Raw genomic sequence first — 22,437 nt, 5'->3', positions numbered from 1 at the left:
TTGTTGTCAAAGTGGTCGATGAATGAAGCTGCATCTTCACTCAGTTTGTTCATTAATTCAGAGAAATATGGCGGCAGTTCTTTGCTCCATCTTTTTCTTGGTCTTGATTCCATCTTGAGGACGTTTGTTCCAGCTGAAGGTGTTGAGATGTTTCCTGTGTTGATGGACAGAAAGACGTCAGATAAGAGAAGCTGCTCTGAGCTGGATGTCCTCAGTTACATCAGGTGATTCTTACCTGTTAGTCCGAGCAGCTCTCAGTCGTCTCTCATCAAAATGTCTCACTTCATAGGTCACGTTATCTCACAGTCGACCCACAGATGTCAGCCGTCCTACGGAGACAACAGGAAGTTACTTTCACAATAAACTCCAGTAGCTGCTGACGCTGGTGACGTGTTCATGTTAATGTTTTACAGTTTTTTACAATCACTTTGATACTATTTTCAGAACCTTGATGTCATTTTTCACAACTCTAGACACAAAACTCAAACTTATCACTTGTAACACAGGCTGTCTAATGTTCAAAACATTGCATTGTGCATTCACAGCTGTTGGTGACCTGTTAATGTAAAATGTTTTAAAGGAAACGAACTGAGACTCTATTCATCCTCAAGGGAAACTGCTCGTTAGTAAAAAGTAAAAAGAGCTCCAGGTATCACAGAGAGTAGCATAAAGCTAGGTTATGTTGGTGACTAGTTTCTCCTCCGTCTAAAGCTGAAGTTCAACAGGTTTGTGTTACTCACTGGTTAGAGGAGGATGAGGATCAGGTGGAAGCTCTGCACACCTTCATCCGTCTCAGTTTAAAGACCAACCTGAAGATTCTTTCAATCCTTCAACTGAAACTTGTACTTTGCTCTTTACCTGTTTACCTGTCCTCTCAGGTCAGGATGGAGGGGGAGGATACACTGTAGGATGTGAAGCAGCCAATCAGAGAGCAGCCTGTGGTCACCTGATCTTAAATGCTAGGACAACGCTCCATAAAAGAAACAAGAGACAAACCAGACCAATCAGATCAGAGAGTGTGTGCCGACATATTGGTTAGTGTAGAACAGGAGAGACGAATGTTTACGACACTTTAAGAATCACTGAGGTTAGAACCTGAGACAAAACTGAGACAATTAAATGTCTACAAAATATACTAGTCTCAGGTGTAGTCTAGTCTCTGGTGTAGTCTAGTCTCAGGTGTAGTCTAGTCTCTGGTGTAATCTAGTCTCAGGTGTAGTCTAGTCTCAGGTGTAGTCTAGTCTCAGGTGTAGTTTAGTCTCAGGTGTATTCTAGTCTCAGGTGTAGTCTAGTCTCAGGTGTAGTTTAGTCTCTAGGTGTAGTCTACTCTCAGGTGTAGTCTAGTCTCTAGGTATAGTTTAGTCTCTAGGTGTAGTCTAGTCTCTGGTGTAGTCTAGTTTCAGGTGTAGTCTAGTCTCAGGTGTAGTTTAGTCTCTAGGTGTAGTCTAGTCTCAGGTGTAGTCTAGTCTCTAGGTGTAGTCTAGTCTCTGGTGTAGTCTAGTCTCAGGTGTAGTCTAGTCTCTAGGTGTAGTCCAGTCTCTGGTGTAGTCTAGTCTCAGGTGTAGTCTAGTTTCAGGTGTAGTCTAGTCTCAGGTGTAGTTTAGTCTCTAGGTGTAGTTTAGTCTCTAGGTGTAGTCTAGTCTCAGGTGTAGTCTAGTCTCAGGTGTAGTTTAGTCTCTAGATGTAGTCTAGTCTCTGGTGTAGTCTAGTCTCTGGTGTAGTCTAGTCTCTAGGTGTAGTCTAGTCTCAGGTGTAGTTTAGTCTCTAGGCGTAGTTTAGTCTCTGGTGTAGTCTAGTCTCTAGGTGTAGTTTAGTCTCTAGATGTAGTCTAGTCTCTGGTGTAGTCTAGTCTCTGGTGTAGTTTAGTCTCTAGATGTAGTTTAGTCTCTAGATGTCGTCTAGTCTCTAGGTGTAGTTTAGTCTCTAGATGTAGTCTAGTCTCTGGTGTAGTCTAGTCTCAGGTGTAGTCTAGTCTCAGGTGTAGTTTAGTCTCTATGTGTAGTCTAGTCTCAGGTGTAGTCTAGTCTCAGGTGTAGTTTAGTCTCTAGGTGTAGTCTAGTCTCAGGTGTAGTCTAGTCTCTAGGTGTAGTTTAGTCTCTAGGTGTAGTCTAGTCTCTGGTGTAGTCTAGTCTCAGGTGTAGTCTAGTTTCAGGTGTAGTCTAGTTTCAGGTGTAGTCTAGTCTCAGGTGTAGTTTAGTCTCTAGGTGTAGTCTAGTCTCAGGTGTAGTCTAGTCTCTGGGTGTAGTCTAGTCTCTGGTGTAGTCTAGTCTCAGGTGTAGTCTAGTCTCTAGGTGTAGTTTAGTCTCTGGGTGTAGTCTAGTCTCTGGTGTAGTCTAGTCTCAGGTGTAATCTAGTCTCAGGTGTAGTCTAGTCTCAGGTGTAGTCTAGTCTCAGGTGTAGTTTAGTCTCTGGTGTAGTCTAGTCTCAGGTGTAGTTTAGTCTCAGGTGTAGTCTAGTCTCAGGTGTAGTCTAGTCTCTAGGTGTAGTCTAGTCTCAGGTGTAGTTTAGTCTCAGGTGTAGTCTAGTCTCAGGTGTAATCTAGTCTCAGGTGTAGTCTAGTCTCTAGGTGTAGTTTAGTCTCTAGGTGTAGTCTAGTCTCTGGTGTAGTCTAGTCTCAGGTGTAGTCTAGTTTCAGGTGTAGTCTAGTCTCAGGTGTAGTTTAGTCTCTAGGTGTAGTCTAGTCTCAGGTGTAGTCTAGTCTCAGGTGTAGTTTAGTCTCAGGTGTAGTCTAGTCTCTGGTGTAATCTAGTCTCAGGTGAGTCTGTACAGGTTGTGTTGTTTTATTATCATCATACACATCATCAGGTAACTCCTCTCATCCCACAGACTCATGTCAGCCGTCCTACAGGAAGTGACTTTCACAATAAACTCCAGTAGCTGCTGACGCTTGTGACGTGTTCATGTAAAATGTTTTAAAGGAAACGACCTGAAGCAGCAGCTTTGACATGAGTCTGTACAGGTTGTGTTGTTTTATTATCATCATACACATCATCAGGTAACTCCTCTCATCCTGAGACTCTATTCATCCTCAAGGGAAACTGCTCGTTAGTAAAAAGTAAAAAGAGCTCCAGGTACCACAGAGAGTAGCATAAAGCTAGGTTATGTTGGTGACTAGTTTCTACTCCGTGTAAAGCTGAAGTTCATCAGGTTTGTGTTACTCACTGGTTAGAGGAGGATGAGGATCAGGTGGAAGCTCTGCACACCTTCATCCGTCTCAGTTTAAAGACCAACCTGAAGATTCTTTCAATCCTTCAACTGAAACTTGTACTTTGCTCTTTACCTGTTTACCTGTCCTCTCAGGTCAGGATGGAGGGGGAGGATACACTGTAGGATGTGAAGCAGCCAATCAGAGAGCAGCCTGTGGTCACCTGATCTTAAATGCTAGGACAACGCTCCATAAAAGAAACAAGAGACAAACCAGACCAATCAGATCAGAGAGTGTGTGCCGACATATTGGTTAGTGTAGAACAGGAGAGACGAATGTTTACGACACTTTAAGAATCACTGAGGATAGAACCTGAGACAAAACTGAGACAATTAAATGTCTACAAAATATACTAGTCTCAGGTGTAGTCTAGTCTCTGGTGTAGTCTAGTCTCAGGTGTAGTCTAGTCTCTGGTGTAATCTAGTCTCAGGTGTAGTCTAGTCTCAGGTGTAGTCTAGTCTCAGGTGTAGTTTAGTCTCAGGTGTATTCTAGTCTCAGGTGTAGTCTAGTCTCAGGTGTAGTTTAGTCTCTAGATGTAGTCTACTCTCAGGTGTAGTCTAGTCTCTAGGTATAGTTTAGTCTCTAGGTGTAGTCTAGTCTCTGGTGTAGTCTAGTTTCAGGTGTAGTCTAGTCTCAGGTGTAGTTTAGTCTCTAGGTGTAGTCTAGTCTCAGGTGTAGTCTAGTCTCTAGGTGTAGTCTAGTCTCTGGTGTAGTCTAGTCTCAGGTGTAGTCTAGTCTCTAGGTGTAGTCCAGTCTCTGGTGTAGTCTAGTCTCAGGTGTAGTCTAGTTTCAGGTGTAGTCTAGTCTCAGGTGTAGTTTAGTCTCTAGGTGTAGTCTAGTCTCAGGTGTAGTCTAGTCTCAGGTGTAGTTTAGTCTCTAGATGTAGTCTAGTCTCTGGTGTAGTCTAGTCTCTGGTGTAGTCTAGTCTCTAGGTGTAGTCTAGTCTCAGGTGTAGTTTAGTCTCTAGGCGTAGTTTAGTCTCTGGTGTAGTCTAGTCTCTAGGTGTAGTTTAGTCTCTAGATGTAGTCTAGTCTCTGGTGTAGTCTAGTCTCTGGTGTAGTTTAGTCTCTAGATGTAGTTTAGTCTCTAGATGTCGTCTAGTCTCTAGGTGTAGTTTAGTCTCTAGATGTAGTCTAGTCTCTGGTGTAGTCTAGTCTCAGGTGTAGTCTAGTCTCAGGTGTAGTTTAGTCTCTATGTGTAGTCTAGTCTCAGGTGTAGTCTAGTCTCAGGTGTAGTTTAGTCTCTAGGTGTAGTCTAGTCTCAGGTGTAGTCTAGTCTCTAGGTGTAGTCTAGTCTCTGGTGTAGTCTAGTCTCAGGTGTAGTCTAGTTTCAGGTGTAGTCTAGTTTCAGGTGTAGTCTAGTCTCAGGTGTAGTTTAGTCTCTAGGTGTAGTCTAGTCTCAGGTGTAGTCTAGTCTCTGGGTGTAGTCTAGTCTCTGGTGTAGTCTAGTCTCAGGTGTAGTCTAGTCTCTAGGTGTAGTTTAGTCTCTGGGTGTAGTCTAGTCTCTGGTGTAGTCTAGTCTCAGGTGTAGTCTAGTTTCAGGTGTAGTCTAGTCTCAGGTGTAGTTTAGTCTCAGGTGTAGTCTAGTCTCAGGTGTAGTCTAGTCTCTAGGTGTAGTCTAGTATCAGGTGTAGTTTAGTCTCAGGTGTAGTCTAGTCTCAGGTGTAATCTAGTCTCAGGTGTAGTCTAGTCTCAGGTGTAGTCTAGTCTCAGGTGTAGTTTAGTCTCTGGTGTAGTCTAGTCTCAGGTGTAGTTTAGTCTCAGGTGTAGTCTAGTCTCAGGTGTAGTCTAGTCTCTAGGTGTAGTCTAGTCTCAGGTGTAGTTTAGTCTCAGGTGTAGTCTAGTCTCAGGTGTAATCTAGTCTCAGGTGTAGTCTAGTCTCAGGTGTAGTCTAGTCTCTAGGTGTAGTCTAGTCTCAGGTGTAGTTTAGTCTCTAGGTGTAGTCTAGTCTCAGGTGTAGTCTAGTCTCTAGGTGTAGTTTAGTCTCTAGGTGTAGTCTAGTCTCTGGTGTAGTCTAGTCTCAGGTGTAGTCTAGTTTCAGGTGTAGTCTAGTCTCACGTGTAGTCTAGTCTCTAGGTGTAGTTTAGTCTCTAGGTGTAGTCTAGTCTCTGGTGTAGTCTAGTCTCAGGTGTAGTCTAGTCTCTAGGTGTAGTTTAGTCTCTAGGTGTAGTCTAGTCTCTGGTGTAGTCTAGTCTCAGGTGTAGTCTAGTTTCAGGTGTAGTCTAGTCTCAGGTGTAGTTTAGTCTCTAGGTGTAGTCTAGTCTCAGGTGTAGTCTAGTCTCAGGTGTAGTTTAGTCTCAGGTGTAGTCTAGTCTCTGGTGTAATCTAGTCTCAGGTGAGTCTGTACAGGTTGTGTTGTTTTATTATCATCATACACATCATCAGGTAACTCCTCTCATCCCACAGACTCATGTCAGCCGTCCTACAGGAAGTGACTTTCACAATAAACTCCAGTAGCTGCTGACGCTTGTGACGTGTTCATGTAAAATGTTTTAAAGGAAACGACCTGAAGCAGCAGCTTTGACATGAGTCTGTACAGGTTGTGTTGTTTTATTATCATCATACACATCATCAGGTAACTCCTCTCATCCTGAGACTCTATTCATCCTCAAGGGAAACTGCTCGTTAGTAAAAAGTAAAAAGAGCTCCAGGTACCACAGAGAGTAGCATAAAGCTAGGTTATGTTGGTGACTAGTTTCTACTCCGTGTAAAGCTGAAGTTCATCAGGTTTGTGTTACTCACTGGTTAGAGGAGGATGAGGATCAGGTGGAAGCTCTGCACACCTTCATCCGTCTCAGTTTAAAGACCAACCTGAAGATTCTTTCAATCCTTCAACTGAAACTTGTACTTTGCTCTTCACCTGTTTACCTGTCCTCTCAGGTCAGGATGGAGGGGGAGGATACACTGTAGGATGTGAAGCAGCCAATCAGAGAGCAGCCTGTGGTCACCTTATCTTAAATGCTAGGACAACGCTCCATAAAAGAAACAAGAGACAAACCAGACCAGTCAGATCAGAGAGTGTGTGCCGACATATTGGTTAGTGTAGAACAGGAGAGATGAATGTTTACGACACTAAGACACTTTAAGAATCACTGAGGTTAGAACCTGAGACAAAACTGAGACAATTAAATGTCTACAAAATATACTAGTCTCAGGTGTAGTCTAGTCTCTGGTGTAGTCTAGTCTCTGGTGTAGTCTAGTCTCAGGTGTAGTCTAGTCTCAGGTGTCGTTTAGTCTCAGGTGCAGTCTAGTCTCAGGTGCAGTCTAGTCTCAGGTGTAGTCTAGTCTCAGGTGCAGTCTAGTCTCAGGTGTAGTCTAGTCTCAGGTGTAGTACTGATGAGACGTGAAGCAGCTGATTGGTTCTGTCTCTGACCCGTCTCTGACCCGTGTCTCTGGTCTCAGTGTCTGGACGTGGACTCTCTGGTCATCGAGCACATCCAGGTCAACAAGGCCCCGAAGATGAGGAGACGCACCTACAGTTCCCACGGCCGCATCAACCCCTACATGAGCTCCCCCTGCCACATCGAGATGATCCTCACTGAGAAGGAGCAGATCGTCCCCAAACCAGAGGAGGAGGTGGCCCAGAAGAAAAAGGTACGACCACACGTCCTGGACGGGACGGGGCGGCACGGGGCGGGCCGGGGGCTGATGTAGAGCGTTGCACTGATGACCTCTTAGGACACCTTTGGATTCAACATGAAAACAAACCATTTGTTTCTGAGCAACGAAGCTGAAGCTGCAGCTGCAGCTGGAGGTGGAGCTTCATGGAGGCTTTAATGACCACGTCTGTTTTCTCTGCAGGTTTCACAGAAGAAGCTGAAGAAGCAGAAGCTGATGGCTCGGGAGTAAATCATCAATAAAACTATGGTTGTTGTCACAGCAGACTCTGAGATGCCTTCTTTCTGACCCCCAGACTGCTTCAAAATAAAAGCCTTTAGGTTCAGATCACTGCTTCAAAATAAAAGCCTTTACATTCAGATTACTGCTTCAAAATAAAAGCCTTTACATTCAGATCACTGCTTCAAAATAAAAGCCTTTAGATTCAGATCACTGCTTCAAAATAAAAGCCTTTACATTCAGATCACTGCTTCAAAATAAAAGCCTTTAGATTCAGATCACTGCTTCAAAATAAAAGCCTTTAGATTCAGGCTAGTTAATCCTAGTCCGTGTTTAACACCTGGAGATGAAGCAGAGCTCAATGAAAATAGATTCATCAAACTTTCATCTGTTCAGTTTAATTTCCTGGTTTTTAAAAACATTTCTCTTTTCCTCTGTTTCAGTTTTTAAAGTGTCTTTGTTTTAGAGAATATAAAATATAAACCTAGATTAAAAGTTTATTTAATTGTAGACTTTAAGTCAGAAACAAAGAGGTAGAAAATATCAAACCACCAAATTAAAGATGAAAAAGTGAAGGTTGAATGCAGCAGTGGCCAGTTCATTAGGTACACCTGGTGTATCATATCAGCCAATCACAGGACAGCAGCCTGGGACATGTAGACAGGTGAAGACAGACTGGTTAATGACTCCTCATCAGGGTTCAGATTCAAACCTGGTCCTGGAGGATCAGGTTTATGATCAACCACAGGGGGGCGCTACTGATTCACTTTGGTTCAGTGTTATTTCTCCTGACCATCAGTCCTTCACTTAGTTTTAAACATTCATTTAATCTTATATTTACATCATATTCCTGTTTAATCACCAGCATCATGAGTCTGATCTGTGTGAACAGCAGGAGGCGCTGCAGCTCAGTTAACACTTTATTATATATACAGCTCTGGAAAAAATTAAGAGACCACTGCAAAATTATCAGTTTCTCTGATTTTACTACTTATAGGTATGTGTTTGAGTAAAATGAACATTTTTGTTTCATTCTATAAACTACTGACAATATTTCTCCCAAATTCCAAATAAAAATATTGTCCTTTAGAACATTTATTTGCAGAAAATGACAAATGGTCAAAATAACAAAAAAGATGCAATGTTTTCAGACCTCAAATAATGCGAAGAAAACAAGATCATATTCATTTTAAAACAACACAATACTAATGTTTTAACTTAGGAAGAGTTCAGAAATCAATATTTGGTGGAATAACCCTGATTTTTAATCACAGCTGTCATGCATCTTGGCATGCTCTCCACCAGTCTTTCACATTGTTCTTGGGTGATTTTATTCCACTCCTGGCACAAGAATTCAAGTAGCTCAGCTTTGTTTGACGGCTTGTGACCATCCATCTTCCTCTTGATCACATTCCAGAGGTTTTCAATGGGGTTCAGGTCTGGAGATTGGGCTGGCCATGACAGGGTCTTGATCTGGTGGTCCTTCATCCACACCTTGATTGACCTAGCTGTGTGGCATGGAGCATTGTCCTGCTGGAAAAACCAATCCTCAGAGTTGGGGAACATTGTCAGAGCAGAAGGAAGCAAGTTTTCTTTTAAGATAACTTTGTATGTGGCTTGATTCATGCGTCCTTCGCAAAGACGAATCTGCCCAATTCCAGCCTTGCTGAAGCACCCCCAGATCATCACCGATCCTCCGCCAAATCTCACAGTAGATGCAAGACACTGTGGCTTGTAGGCCTCTCCAGGTCTCCGTCTAACCATTAGATGACCAGGTGTTGGGCAAAGCTGAAAACTGGACTCATCAGAGAAGATGACCTTACTCCAGTCCTTGACGGTCCAATCCTTATGGTCTTTTGCAAACCTCAGCCTGGCTCTTCTTTGCTTCTCATTGATGAAGGGCTTTTTTCTAGCTTTACACGACTTGAGCCCTGCCCCTAGGAGCCTGTTTCCAACCGTTCTTGCTGTGCACTTCACCCCAGCTGCCATTTGCCATTCTTTTTGTCGGTCACTTGATGTCATCCTATGGTTTCTGAGTGACATTCGAATGAGTTGACGGTCATCCCGGTCAGTGGAGAGTCGTTTCCGCCCCCTGCCAGTCTGTAGCTTTGTTGTCCCCAGTGTCTGCTGCTTGACCTTGTTCTTATGAACAGCCGTCTTAGAAATTTTACGGATGGAAGCAACCTGACGCTCACTGTATCCCTCTGCCAGTTAAGCCAGAATTGAACCTTTCTTTTCCCCACTCAAAACTTTCCCTTTCAACTCTTTTGGCATGGTCAGTAGTTATTATTTGATTCTAATTATTTTTGAGGTACTAATAGCACTGTTTCTGCCATCCAGCTGGTCCTATTAGAACAGGATAGTGATGAACACAGCAGTGGTTTTTATACTTTTCCTTCTTAAATAAGATTTGGTTCAGGTGATGACCTAATCAGTACCTCATTACACAGAATGAGGTGTGGTTGTGTTGGAATTCAACAGACGCTGGAATGGAATGGCTGTCATACATGTAGAGATGCTGATTTCAGAAAATAAATGCAGTGGTCTCTTAAGTTTTTCCAGAGCTGTATATACTGTGTGTGTGTATCTATATATAGGTTATCATGTGATTTCTCAGAGACAGATAAACTGACAGATCAGGATGAACCGGTCCTTCACTCCAGTTTCCTGCAGACTTGAACTCAGCTGAATGTCTTCTATGTGCTCATGAGCAAGGCAGGTACGTACAGGTGAGAGTGAAACCTGAAACCATGAAGACTCCTGAGGACCGGTTTCAGAACCAGGTCCTTGTCAGAGATTCACAAAGTGAGACAGAGTCAGTTTAACAGGAAGCTGATTTATTTACAGGTTGAAACTTAACCATCAATTATTCCACCAGAGTAGAACCTCATAGTCTCTAAACTGCTGGAGGTTAAACTAGAATAAAAACACAAAAATACAGCAGGAACATCTCCAGAACCATGAGGTCCATGTTCAGGACCCTGGGCCCGTATTCCTAAAGATTCTTAGCGCTAAGAGTTGCTCCTAGTGGCCAAATTCTAAGAAAATTCTTAGAATCGTGACGTTTCCCTCTCAAAGTTAGGAGTAGCTCCTAGTAAAGATAAAAGCTATTCCTAAAGAATCTTAGCTCTTAAGAGTGCTCCTAAGGTGAGATCTGCTAAGAGCAGGGAGGAGGACTTTTAGGAGGCTTAGGAATTTCTTAAGCAGAGGAGAAAATGTCTGAAAGAAGAGACAGGAGAGATATTCTCCAAACACTGAATGACAATCAAGCTTGTTACAATCGCAATACAGTGGTCCCTCGTTAATCGCGGGAGTTACGTTCTAAAAATAACCCGCAATAGGCGAAATCCGCGAAGTAGTCAGCTTTATTTTTTACAATGATTATAAATGTTTTAAGGTTGCAAAACCCCTCACTACACACTTTATACACTTTTCTCAATAACTTGCAAACATACCGCACTTCAGTCACACTGCCAGCGATCAAAGATACTGTATATGTAAATCTGGCAAGCTGAACGCATTCTGTACTGTACAAGAGACACCGTACGGAGGAGATTGATTGACAATGGTCTACAGTCCCTTAGCCAATCAGGACGCAAAAAACAATGCGCTGTAAAAAAAAAAAAAAAAAAAAGCATGCAAAATTGCACTAAAAAAATCCGCGAGGCCGCGAAAGGTGAACTGCGTTATAGCGAGGGACTACTGTATCATCGGAAATAAAGTCATCACAACACTGAGGTATTTAGCAACAGTAAAAATGCAACAATGCAACAATGCAGCAGTGATGACTTGGGGCCAAATCTACGTCTTAAACACTTTTATTTTCATTGACCAGTTGATCCAGAAGCAAACACTGTTCCTCTTCAGTTGGGTTTCCTACTTCATTTCTTCTCCACTGCTGTTCGGTTTTTGGAAGATTTGAACATCAACCAACGCTGCTTCTTCTAGGCCGGTTAGCAATCACAGAAATTGATGAAAGCTGAGACATTTTACTCTTGTTAATACCAAATAGGTGAAGTGCAAAATGTTACCAGTGTGGTAAATGAATGAAAGCAAATAAATAGAACTATCAGCATGTGAATACTGTGCAAGTGGCCTGAGTTTAATCACACATTTTATAGGATACTTTTTAAAGTATAGCTTACTATTTATTTATTTTTATGTAAAGTATTATTTATAATTATACAGTCTTCATAGAGATTAGATTCTGTTATTAAGTCTATTAATTTGACGTCCATTCTAGGCCAATTATCACCAAAAGTGTGTTTTTATCTAGCTTTAGGATCAACCAATCACACCTCTTGAAATGATGACTCATACCTAGCAACGGGGCCAACCACACCTCCTCACTAAGATAAGAGTTTCTGTCCATTCCTTGCTCAGAGTTCTCTAAGAATTTTCTGGAATCACTCCTAAGCTAAGACTCCTAGCTAGGAATGTTTAGGCTAAGATAGGAGCTCTCTTACAGGATTCTTAGAATCTTTAGGAATACGGACCCTGGTCATTATGGATCAGGGCCCGTATTCCTAAAGATTCTAAGAATCCTCTCAGAGAGCTCCTATCTTAGCCTAAACATTCCTAGCTAGGAGTCTTAGCTTAGGAGTGATTCCAGAAAATTCTCAGAGAACTCTTATCTTAGTGAGGAGGTGTGGTTGACCCCGTTGCTAGGTGTGAGTCATCATTTCAAGAGGTGTGATTGGTTGATCCTAAAAGCTGGATAAAAATACACTTTTGGTGATAATTGGCCTAGAATAGATGTCAGATCAATAGACTTAATAATAGAATCTAATCTCTATGAAGACTGTAGAATTATAATATTCTACATAAAACAAATAAATAGTACGCTATACTTTAAAAAGTATCCTATAAAATGTGTAATTAAACTCAGGCCACTACCACAGTATTCACATGCTGATAGTTCTATTGATCTGCTTCCATTCATTTACCTGCTGGTCATGTTTCATCATCTGGTATCAACGAGGGTAAATGTCTCAGCTTTCATCAGTTTCTGTGATTGCTAACCGGCCTAGAAGAAGCAGTGATGGTTGATGTTCAAATCTTCCACAAACCAAACATCAGTGGAGAAGAAATGAAGTAGGAAACCCAACTGGACAGAGGAACAGTGTTTGCTTCTGGATCAACTGGTCAATGAGAATAAAAGTGTTTAAGACGTAGATTTGGCTCCAAGTCATCACTGCTGCATTGTTGCATTTATCCTGTTGCTATGAAAGTCTTTAATTTCCGGTGATATTGTGATTGTAACAAGCTTGATTGTCATTCAGTGTTTGGAGAATATCTCTCCTGTCTCTTCTTTCAGCAATTTTCTCCTCTGCTTCAGAAACTCCTAAGCCTCCTAAAAGTCCTCTTCCCTGCTCTGAACAGATCTCACCTTAGGAGCACTCTTAAGAGCTGAGATTCTTTAGGAGTACCTTTTATCTTTAGGATCTACTCCTACCTTTGAGAGGAAATTCTTAGAAAACGTCATGATTCTAAGAATTTTCTCAGAATTTTTCCCTTAGGAGCAACTCTTTGATACGAATCTTTAGGAATACCGGCCCTGGTCTCTTCGACTCTGGTCTCTATGACCCTGGTCTCTCTATGGACCCTGGTCTCTATGGACCCTGGTCTCTATGGACCATGGTCTCTATGACCCTGGTCTCTCTGACCCTGGTCTCTATGACCCTGGTCTCTCTATGGACCCTGGTCTCTATGGACTCTGGTCTCTATGGACCCTGGTCTCCATGTACCCTGGTCTCTCTATGGACCCTGGTCTCTATGACCCTGGTCTCTATGACCCTGATCTCTATGGACCCTGGTCTCTCCATGGACCCTGGTCTCCATGGACCCTAGTCTCTATGAATAGGTCAGACTTCAGTGTCAGTAACATTGTGTCTGATTAATTAGTGATAAACTAAAATGTCTTCTAGATCAGATAGTAGAAAACACCCTGATAGCAATGATATCATTCTGAACTCATTCAGCAACGCCTTGACTAGAACTGGACCAAGAGTTTAGAGAAATACCACAAAGGTTCTAGTAACAATAGAACCAGGCCCACTCTCCATTTGGACATTTGGAGAGGAACAGAATCAAATATTATCATCAATGGTTCAATCATGTTTCTATGTCATCATGAGTTACTAAAGACTTCCTGTTTGTTCTGAAGTCATCATGATGTTTCAGTCTCCTCTGACTGCAGCTCATTAGTTTTCTGTAAATTCTCTGAGAACCTCCTTCATGCTCTCAAAGTCAGTAATGACTCTCTGACTCTGATCAGCTGACTGGATGATGGCAGCTCTTAAGTTTTGATCCTCTTCAGGAGTTGGAGTTAATGTGAAGACAGTCACAATCAATCCCAGCACATCTTTTATCATCTGGATCATTGCTACAGCTACTCCTAAAGCTCCTTGACTCTTCTTCTTCAGTTCAGAAACTTCTCTGAAGATCTCCTTAAATTCCTCCACGTCTCTCAGAGTGTTTTCAGTTTGAGCTTCAGTTGATTTTTCTTCCAGTTTTTCACATGTCGTCTTTATTTCCTCCAGAGTCTCTTTTAGTGGTTCAATGATCTTCTTCAGTTCTTCTCCTAGATCTTCTACCTCCTTCACTCTTTGGTTCTCTAGTCTTTTTTTTCTGATGTTTGTGTAGGCAACACCTAAACCTCCACCAACAACAGCAGCAGCAGCAGCAACAGCAACAACACCAGCCACACCAGTAGAAGTAGCAGCAGCAGCAGCAGAATAACTACCAGCAGAAGTACGTAAAGTAGAAAAACCACGAGTAACAACACCAACAGCACCTTCACCTCCAGCACCAGCAGCGCCTGCTAAACTCAACCCTCCAGTAAATGGAGCTGCCAGGACTCCGATCCAAGTTAGTACCACACCAATAACAGCACCAACACCAGCACCAATACCAACACAGATCTCTCTCTGCCAGTCTTTTGTCTCCTGCATCACTTTCAGTTCATCAGCGATCATCTCGTTCTTTCTAACAATCTCTCTCATCTCTGGTTCATTGTTGTCAAACTGTTTGATGAGTGAAGCTGCAGCTTCCCTCAGTTTGTTCATTAATTCAGACAAATCTGGCGGATGTTCTATGCTATTTCTTCTTGGTCTTGATTCCATCTTGAGGACGTTTGTTCCAGCTGAAGGTGTTGAGATGTTTCCTGTGTTGATGGACAGAAAGACGTCAGATAAGAGAAGCTGCTCTGAGCTGGATGTCCTCAGTTACATCAGGTGATTCTTACCTGTTAGTCCAAGCAGCTCTCAGTCGTCTCTCATCAAAATGTCTCACTTTATAGGTCACGTTGTCTCACAGTCGACCCACACACACCTGTCAGCCGTCCTACGGGGACAACAGGAAGTGACTTTCAAAATAAACTCCAGCTGCTGCTGTTGGTGACGTGTTAATGAAAAAGGTTTTAAAGGAAACGAACTGAAGCAGCAGCTTTGACATGAGTCTGTACAGGTTGTGTTGTTTTATTATCATCATACAGATCATCAGGTAACTCCTCTCATCCTGAAGCTGCTACTGAGACTTTAAAGAACTAAAGGTACCACAGAGAGTAGCATAAAGCTGGGTTATGTTGTTGACTAGTTTCTCCTCCGTCTAAAGCTGAAGTTCAACAGGTTTGTGTTACTCACTGGTTAGAGGAGGATGAGGATCAGGTGGAAGCTCTTCACACGTTCATCCGTCTCAGTTTAAAGACGAACCTGAAGATTCTTTCAATCCTTCCAGCTGAAACTTGTCCGTTGCTCTTTACCTGTTTACCTGTCCTCTCAGGTGAGGATGGAGGGGGAGGATACACTGTAGGAATGTGAAGCAGCCAATCAGAGAGCAGCCTGTGGTCACCTGATCCTAAATGCTAGGACAACGCCCCAGGAAAGAAACAAGAGACAAACCAGACCAGTCAGATCAGAGAGTGTGTGCCAACATATCGGTTGATGTAGAACAGCAGAGACGAATGTTTACGACACTGAGACACTTTAAGAATCACTGAGGTTAGAGCCTGAGACAAAACTGAGACAATTAAATGTCTACAAAATATACTAGTCTCCAGGTGGAGTCTAACCTCAGGTGTAGTCTAGTCTCAAGGTGTAGTCTAGTCTCAGGTGTAGTCTAGTTTCCAGGTGTAGTCTAGTCTCAGGTGTAGTCTAGTCTCTGGTGTAGTCTAGTCTCTGGTGTAGTCTAGTTTCCAGGTGTAATCTAGTCTCAGGTGTAGTCTAGTCTCTGGTGTAGTCTAGTTTCCAGGTGTAGTCTAGTCTCTGGTGTAGTCTAGTCTCAGGTGTAGTCTAGTCTCTGGTGTAGTCTAGTCTCAGGTGTAGTCTAGTCTCTGGTGTAGTTTAGTCTCAGGTGTAGTCTAGTCTCTGGTGTAGTCTAGTCTCAGGTGTAGTCTAGTCTCTGGTGTAGTCTAGTCTCAGGTGTTTTTATTGAATTTTCTTTAACATCATTTAGATCAGAATGCATGGACTACTGTACCTAATGAAGTGGCCATGGAGGGTCTGATGGTGCTGACCTGTTTAATCTGGTTTAAATGTGAATCATGACCTCGTTGTGTTTAAATAGATTTAACATTTGAATCTGAATTAAACCCCGACACCACCTGGCCACTTCATTAGGTACACTAACCTGATCATCAGAGCAGTCATGAAGGGCCTTCAGATTAGAATGGACTCTCCAGTGTACCTAATAAAGTGGCCAGAACTTTAAACTGAGTGTTGTACTACCAGACAGTGGCCACCAGGTGGCGCCGCTGCTTCTCTGTCTGTTCATCTGAGTCTGAAGATTCTTCTTCTTCTGTTCAACATTTATAATATAAATGAAACCATGAGGCTTTCATCAGATGATCACATGAATCTGCTTTTATTTTGTCATCAGTCTGATTATTAATTAATTATTAATAGTTAATAATGATTTTTATTCTTATTCATTCATGAAGCAGAGAAACAACAATACAATAAAGCATTAGTGCTTCATTAAAGGACTTATTATTTTATATTTAATATGAATATAATCTAATAATATCATAATAATCCTGGAGGATTTAATCTGATCATTTAATCCTGGTCTCAGTCCTGAGTCTCGTCCTGTTTCAGTCCTGAGTTTAAATGTTAAAGTTCATTTAACTGTTCCAGTGTTCAGGTGAACCCTCAGGTGTCTGCTCCTCTTCTCCTCCAGCTTCATCACTTTATTTAACTTTATTATTATTTTTTTAAAGTCTCACATTTAATTCAGACTTTTGATTTTTCTGCTCATCGCAGTCCAGCGCGTCAGCCAATCAGGAGCCCTCCCTGCAGACAGGCCGCTGACGTCACGGCCGGGTCACCCAATCAGCACACGGACCCCCTCCCTCCCCGTCCTCCCCCCCTGAAGTTGGCTCTCAGCTGACCGCGGCTGCTCCACATGTTCCCCGGGATCATCTGGACGCAGGAACCGGATCGGGACCGGATCTGTGAGCGATCTGCAGCCGGACTCTGATTCTCTGAGATGGGCTCTGCCTGCGGAGCTCAGCGGCCTCTGCTGTAGTTGAGTGCGGACTGTGCTGCAGGCCCGGACCCCCCCTCCACCACCTCCACCACCACCCCACCCTGAGCAGGGTCACTGAAGTAATGTTAGCCGTGGGTCAGATGGACGGGTCCCGACAGAGCGCCTTCCTCCTCAGCACCCCTCCTCTGGCGGCTCTGCACAGCATGACCGAGATGAAGACCCCGCTCTACCCGGCCTACCCGCTCTCCTCCACGGGGCCCAACTCCTCTACCTCACCGGCCACCACCTCCCCCAACCCGGGCGGGATGGCCGTGTCCTCCCCCGGGATCAAGAGCTCCACGGGGCTGTCCTCGGGGCTCGGCTCCCCGCAGCAGTGCTCCTCCGCCACCCCTCACGGGATTAACGACATCCTGAACCGGCCCGCCGCCATCGGAGTCGCCGTGGCCTCCTCCTCCTCCTCCTCCTCCTCCTCTTCCTCCTCCTGCTCCTCCGCGGGGATCCTGTCGGGACTGCCCCGCTTCAGCAGCCTCAGCCCGCCGCCGCCTCCCGGACTTTACTTCAGCCCGAGCGCTGCGGCGGCGGCGGCGGTGGCGGTGGCCCGGTACCCGAAGCCCCTGGCCGACCTGCCCGGGAGGACGCCCATCTTCTGGCCGGGGGTGATGCAGACCCCGCACTGGAGGGACGCCAGGTTCGCGTGTTCCCCCCGTAAGTGGAAGAACAGATAAAAATAATAAAATCAAATAAATAAAGAGAATAAATAATAAAAAGGAGACTTGATGTGATGTTGTTTCGTTTCAGATCAGAACTCTGTGCTACTGGACAAGGACGGGAAGAGGAAACACACCCGGCCCACCTTCTCAGGGCAGCAGATCTTTGCTCTGGAAAAGACTTTTGAACAAACGAAATATCTGGCGGGACCCGAGAGAGCGCGGCTGGCCTACTCCCTGGGCATGACGGAGAGCCAGGTCAAGGTACAGTCACACACCGAGACACCGAGAGACACCGACAGACACCGGTAGACCCCGGTAGACAAGGGTAGACCCTCAGGACGGTCCTAAAACACAACCCTGTGTCTCGTGTCAAAGCTTTTATCACTTTAACACACTGACTCCTGCTGCAGAGGATTTTATTCCAGTTGAGTCAAAACATTTAAACCTTCATCTAAAAGTCTTTAGGACATTTTAATTCTTTAGTTTTGACATCAGTCACATCTTCTCCTCTTTAACTCTCATTCCTGCTGCAGATTGTTTTATTACTGATGTGTACAAATGTACAAATGTGATCTTTGACATTTTTACTTTGTCAACATTATTAATCTGTTTTAGATGATTTTATTATTGATGAGTTAAAATGCGTAAAAATATTTAAAGTCGAGGACATTTTAGACATTTTTATTCTTGAGTAGTTTTGTTATTAATGAGACAAATATTTACATATTTAACACGTGAACTCCTGCTTCAGAGAATTTTATTACAGACGCGTAAAAATGTCCAGATGCGTAAAAATCTCAGAACCGTAAAAAAACCAAACATCTAAACCAAAGTCTTTTTGAACATTTTAATTCTTGAGTTTAAACATCAGTCACATCTTTTCCTCTTTAACAGACTCATTTTTGCTTCAAAGTGTTTTAGATTTGACCTGTAGAGAAAATGTCCAAATCAAGGACACGTTGTTCATCATCTGGTCCTCGAGCGGAAGCTTTGTCGCTTTTTTTCCGTTTTAACAAATTAAATCTTATTTTAGAGGATTTTACTATAAACGTGTAAAAATATGTAAATTAATTTAAGAGTAATAATTTATATTCAGGGAGAATTTCTCTTTGATGTGAAGCTTTGACACGAGACACGTTTATTTTATTCTAATTTATTTGTTCCTGTTATTTCACTGGTTCCTGGTTTGTTGTTTCTGAGGAAAATAAATCTGACGTTTAGTTTGTGTTTCTACTGAAACACTGGTCCCTGGTCCTGGTGGTGGTCCTGGTGTGTAACGAGCTCCAGATCAGAGACGTGTTGGACATGTTGGACATGTTGGACATGTTGCTTCATGGATCTGTGTCTCCAGAGGATTTTTTATTTCTGAACTCTTCTCTCTTTAAATCATTTAATTCATGGTTTTTATTTCAGACCAGAGTAGATGTTTAAAAATGTCCAACTCTTAGACATCATCAGCTCTCTGTATCTGAACTCATTAACTGGTTCATTGTTTAATAGTTTACATGTTCATTAATATCAGCTTCATGTTGAAGACTCAGAGGAACTAACAATATCAGCTTCATGTTGAAGACTCAGAGGAACTAACAGCTGATCAGAGTCTGACTCAGGCCTCAGGTCTGGTCTCTAGCCTCGGGTCTGGTCTCTAGCCGTAGGTCTGGCCTCTAGCCCCGGGTCTGGTCTCTAGCCGTAGGTCTGGTCTCTAGCCCCAGGTCTGGTCTCTTTAGAGGTTTTGATTGTCGGACAGTGAACGGACCTGTGTGCCCCCCCTCCCCAGGTCTGGTTCCAGAACAGACGCACCAAGTGGCGGAAGAAGCACGCGGCGGAGATGGCCTCGGCCAAGAAGAAGCAGGACTCAGAGACGGAGCGGCTCAAGGGGACGTCCGACAACGAGGAGGAGGACGACGACTACAACAAACCTCTGGACCCGAACTCTGACGACGAGAAGATCACACAGCTGCTCAACAAACACAAGCCGGGATCCGCGCTGCTGCTGCAGCCGCACACGTCCGAGACCGACAGCTCCTAAGTCTGCTCCGGGACTGGTCCGGGACTGGTCCGGGACTGCCCCGGGACTGCTCCAGGACTGCTCCGGGTCTGATCCGGGACTGGTCCTAAGTCTGCCCCAGGACTTCTCCGGGACTTCTTTGGGTTTTGGGGTGTGACGGAGGCAGAGAGACGGACTGAATCCAGACGTGAGTTGTGACTAGAAACCACCGCCTGTGAATAATTTAAGTTTTGTACAGATCAGCTTTTTATTTCTTCTTCTTTTAGTTTTGATTTTTCACCGCGGACCGTGAAGGCCTCTCCGCCGTCTCATTAGGAGGAGGGGGCCCTGAACGCAGCACCTGTACAGACGCACATGTTATTTATATGTTGGTCATGTAACGCACTTTTATTTAATAAAACTCTAATGTTTGCTCCTTGTTTCCAGCTGCACCTTTAATGCACCACACATACCCTCACTACTACTGATACTACTACTGATACTACTACTCATACTAATACTAATACTGATAGTACTACTAATACTACTACTATTATTACCTATTATTATTATTATTATTATTATTTTAAATTTAAAGGTTAAATTGAACCAAACGCGTTTTTAAATCTGGTTCATTTTTATAAGAATCTGAGACAGAAAAAAATATTAACGAGTTAAAAATAAATTCAGTTAAAGCAGCGAAGAAGAAAGAACCGAAGGTTTGATTTTGACTCCGTGAAGAAGAATCTGTAGTTTTATTTTATTTTGTTCGTTTCGTTTCTAGATCTCGCTCTGATCTCATCATCTCGCGGTCTTTTAATTATTTATTTTAACGCTGATATTTTATTTAATTTGTTTCTTATTTTATATTTTATATTTTTAAAACAGTTTAAAATCAAATAAATCCTTTAAATGAATCTTTAATTATTCTGAACTCATTAAAAACGATTCTAGGAGAGAAAAGAAGAAAGATTCAAATAAACAGCAACGACAAGAAATAAAGGAATGAAGAAATAATTAGACTTGAATTCAGTTTGAATATTCAGGTTTATTGATGATCAACATGAAGAGATTCAATTAAATGAAATTAAAGCTTCATCCATTTTATTATTATTATTTTTCATCCATTCATATTTTTGGTTTGTTTCATCCAGTGACTCTGAAACAGGTTTTAGTTTTAAATGATGAATTATTAGCAGAGATGAAGATGATGAAGATGATGAAGACGATGAAGATGAAGTTCCTCTAGTTTTTAGTTTGATGATCAAACTGTTGAAAAATATAAAATGAAATTTATTCATCATGGATCTGAACTCAGCGTCAAGATGATGAATAAACTAAATGTAATAAATAATATAAATATAATAAATAATAAATATGATATAAATGGTGTAAATAACATAAATGTAATAATCTAATAAATCTATAATAATAATAAATCTAATCTAACAGTGTAACAGACGTGTATCCTGACGTCTGCAGCAGATTTTTCCCGTCAGAGAAATAAAACTCATTCATTCTATTTATTTATCATCAGTGTTTGTGGGAGGAGCAGCGGGGGGGGCCACACCGCTCCCTCCAGCCTGGGGGGCCACACCGCTCCCTCCAGCCTGGGGGGCCCCAGAGCAGCGGGGGCCACACCGCTCCCTCCAGCCTGGGGGGCCACACCGCTCCCTCCAGCCTGGGGGGCCCCAGAGCAGCGGCCCCTCCAGCCCTGAGCAGCGGCCCTCTGAAGGGTCCAGCTCCTCATGTTGAGCTCTGACTTTTATTGTAAATGTGATTTAAAAGAATAATCTTCCTCCTCCTCCATCATCTTCATCACAACGAGGTTCAGAGACGACGTCACCTCTGACCTCTGACCTCTGACCTTCATCAGCGTCTCTAACTTTACTCTGTTTAGTTTCAGGCTGAACGTTAATAAAATGAAAACTGAAGATGTTTGGTTCAAATTAAAAAAATAATTTAATTAATTATTAAGGAGACGTCAGAGATTCATCTGGTTTATTCTGTTTTATTTTTCCTGCTCAGTTAATGATCATTTATTCTTTATTAAAGGCAGCGCTTTATTTATTTATTTATTTATTTATGGGAACAGAACCAGACTCATTCATTCATTCATTCATTCATTCATTCAGTCTGATCTGGGCAACACATCAGCTGCAGCACGGCCACTTCATTAGGTACACCAGTGTGAAAACATTCTAACATGAAGGAGGGTCTGGACCAGGATGACGTCTCTACTGTACCTAATAAAGTGGCCATTAATCATATTTAACGTCCACTCAGAGGATTCATCAGAAATATTAAAACCACTCTGTTTATTCTCAGGGTCTGGCCACTTCATTAGGTACAGTAGCAGAGGTTCTTGGTTTCTGAACTGATCTCAGTGTGAACACAATCTGGATCAGAATCTGGAATGATTTATAAACTTGATTCTGTTCAAACAATCAAATAAAAACGTTTAGGTTTTCTCTAAAATACAATTATATAAAATAATTCAACTGAGTGGATCAGCTGATTCATTAATTATAATAATAATAATTAGACTTCACTGGTGTACCTAATGATCTGGACAGGGACGGTCTATGATCTAATGTTTATAAATATATATTTTAATTATCTTTTAGTTTTTTTATCGTCAGATTTAAATCAGAATAAAATCCAGAGAAAAATAATAAAACTAAAAAGATGTGTTCCTTGTTTAGATCAGAATGAACGGACTAGTAATAATAATAATAATAATAATAATAATAATAATAATAATAATAATAATAATAATAATACATTTTATTTATGGACGCTGTACAAAAAAATAAAAAATATCCCTAATGATTTGTCCATGCAGGGTTTATTGTGTTTTATTGTGATTTAATCTGAATCTGAATTAAATCCCAACACTACCTGGCCACTTTATTAGGTACACTAAACTGACTGGGTTTAGATTAGAATACATGGCCTGGTGTACCTAATGAAGTGGCCAGGTAGTGCCTCCAGGCTGATGGGGGGGCGGGGGGGTCCCTGTTGACTCCAGGTGGAGGAACAACATCAGCTCCATGTGTTCCAGGTGTAGTTGAACATGGCCCCAGCCCCCGGGGGCCCCCAGGGACCGACTGCAGCATCTGCTCCCGTCCTGTAGCAGACGGAGCTCAGGTCTGATGGTACGGGACCGTCGCCATGGTTACCAGTATGAGCTTTGATCCAACTTTATCGTCA

General features: G+C 42.6%; 2 protein-coding genes and 1 long non-coding RNA gene across 3 annotated transcripts; 2 read left to right on the top strand and 1 right to left on the bottom strand.

Annotated features, from left to right (window-relative positions):
- Nucleotides 1-6,162: 6,162 nt before the first annotated feature.
- LOC311507914 (large ribosomal subunit protein uL22-like) lies at nt 6,163-7,076 on the top strand (the record flags this gene model as incomplete). Its single annotated transcript, XM_084572459.1, has 3 exons — nt 6,163-6,240; nt 6,607-6,798; nt 7,006-7,076. 3 exons carry the CDS (start codon nt 6,163-6,165, stop codon nt 7,051-7,053), a joined length of 318 nt encoding a protein of 105 aa, XP_084428585.1. The 3' UTR covers nt 7,054-7,076.
- A 4,732-nt stretch (nt 7,077-11,808) lies between these two features.
- LOC311507391 lies at nt 11,809-14,813 on the bottom strand. Its single transcript, XR_014699724.1, has 3 exons — nt 14,685-14,813; nt 14,288-14,385; nt 11,809-14,206 (listed from the first exon to the last, which is right to left on the bottom strand). It is a non-coding gene; the product is annotated as an uncharacterized lncRNA (long non-coding RNA).
- A 1,836-nt stretch (nt 14,814-16,649) lies between these two features.
- On the top strand, nt 16,650-19,266 carry nkx6.1 (NK6 homeobox 1; the record flags this gene model as incomplete). The annotated part of the gene is made up of 3 exons (XM_084571610.1): nt 16,650-17,232; nt 17,326-17,498; nt 19,015-19,266. 3 exons carry the CDS (start codon nt 16,650-16,652, stop codon nt 19,264-19,266), a joined length of 1,008 nt encoding a protein of 335 aa, XP_084427736.1.
- Between the last annotated feature and the right edge of the window lie 3,171 nt (nt 19,267-22,437).

The sequence above is a fragment of the Chelon labrosus genome (assembly GCF_963514085.1).
Source record: "Chelon labrosus genome assembly, chromosome: 22".
NCBI classification, from domain to species: Eukaryota; Metazoa; Chordata; class Actinopteri; order Mugiliformes; family Mugilidae; genus Chelon; species Chelon labrosus.
The sequence above is the reverse complement of the archived record's forward strand: the minus strand, read 5'-3'. Positions and strand labels throughout refer to the sequence as shown.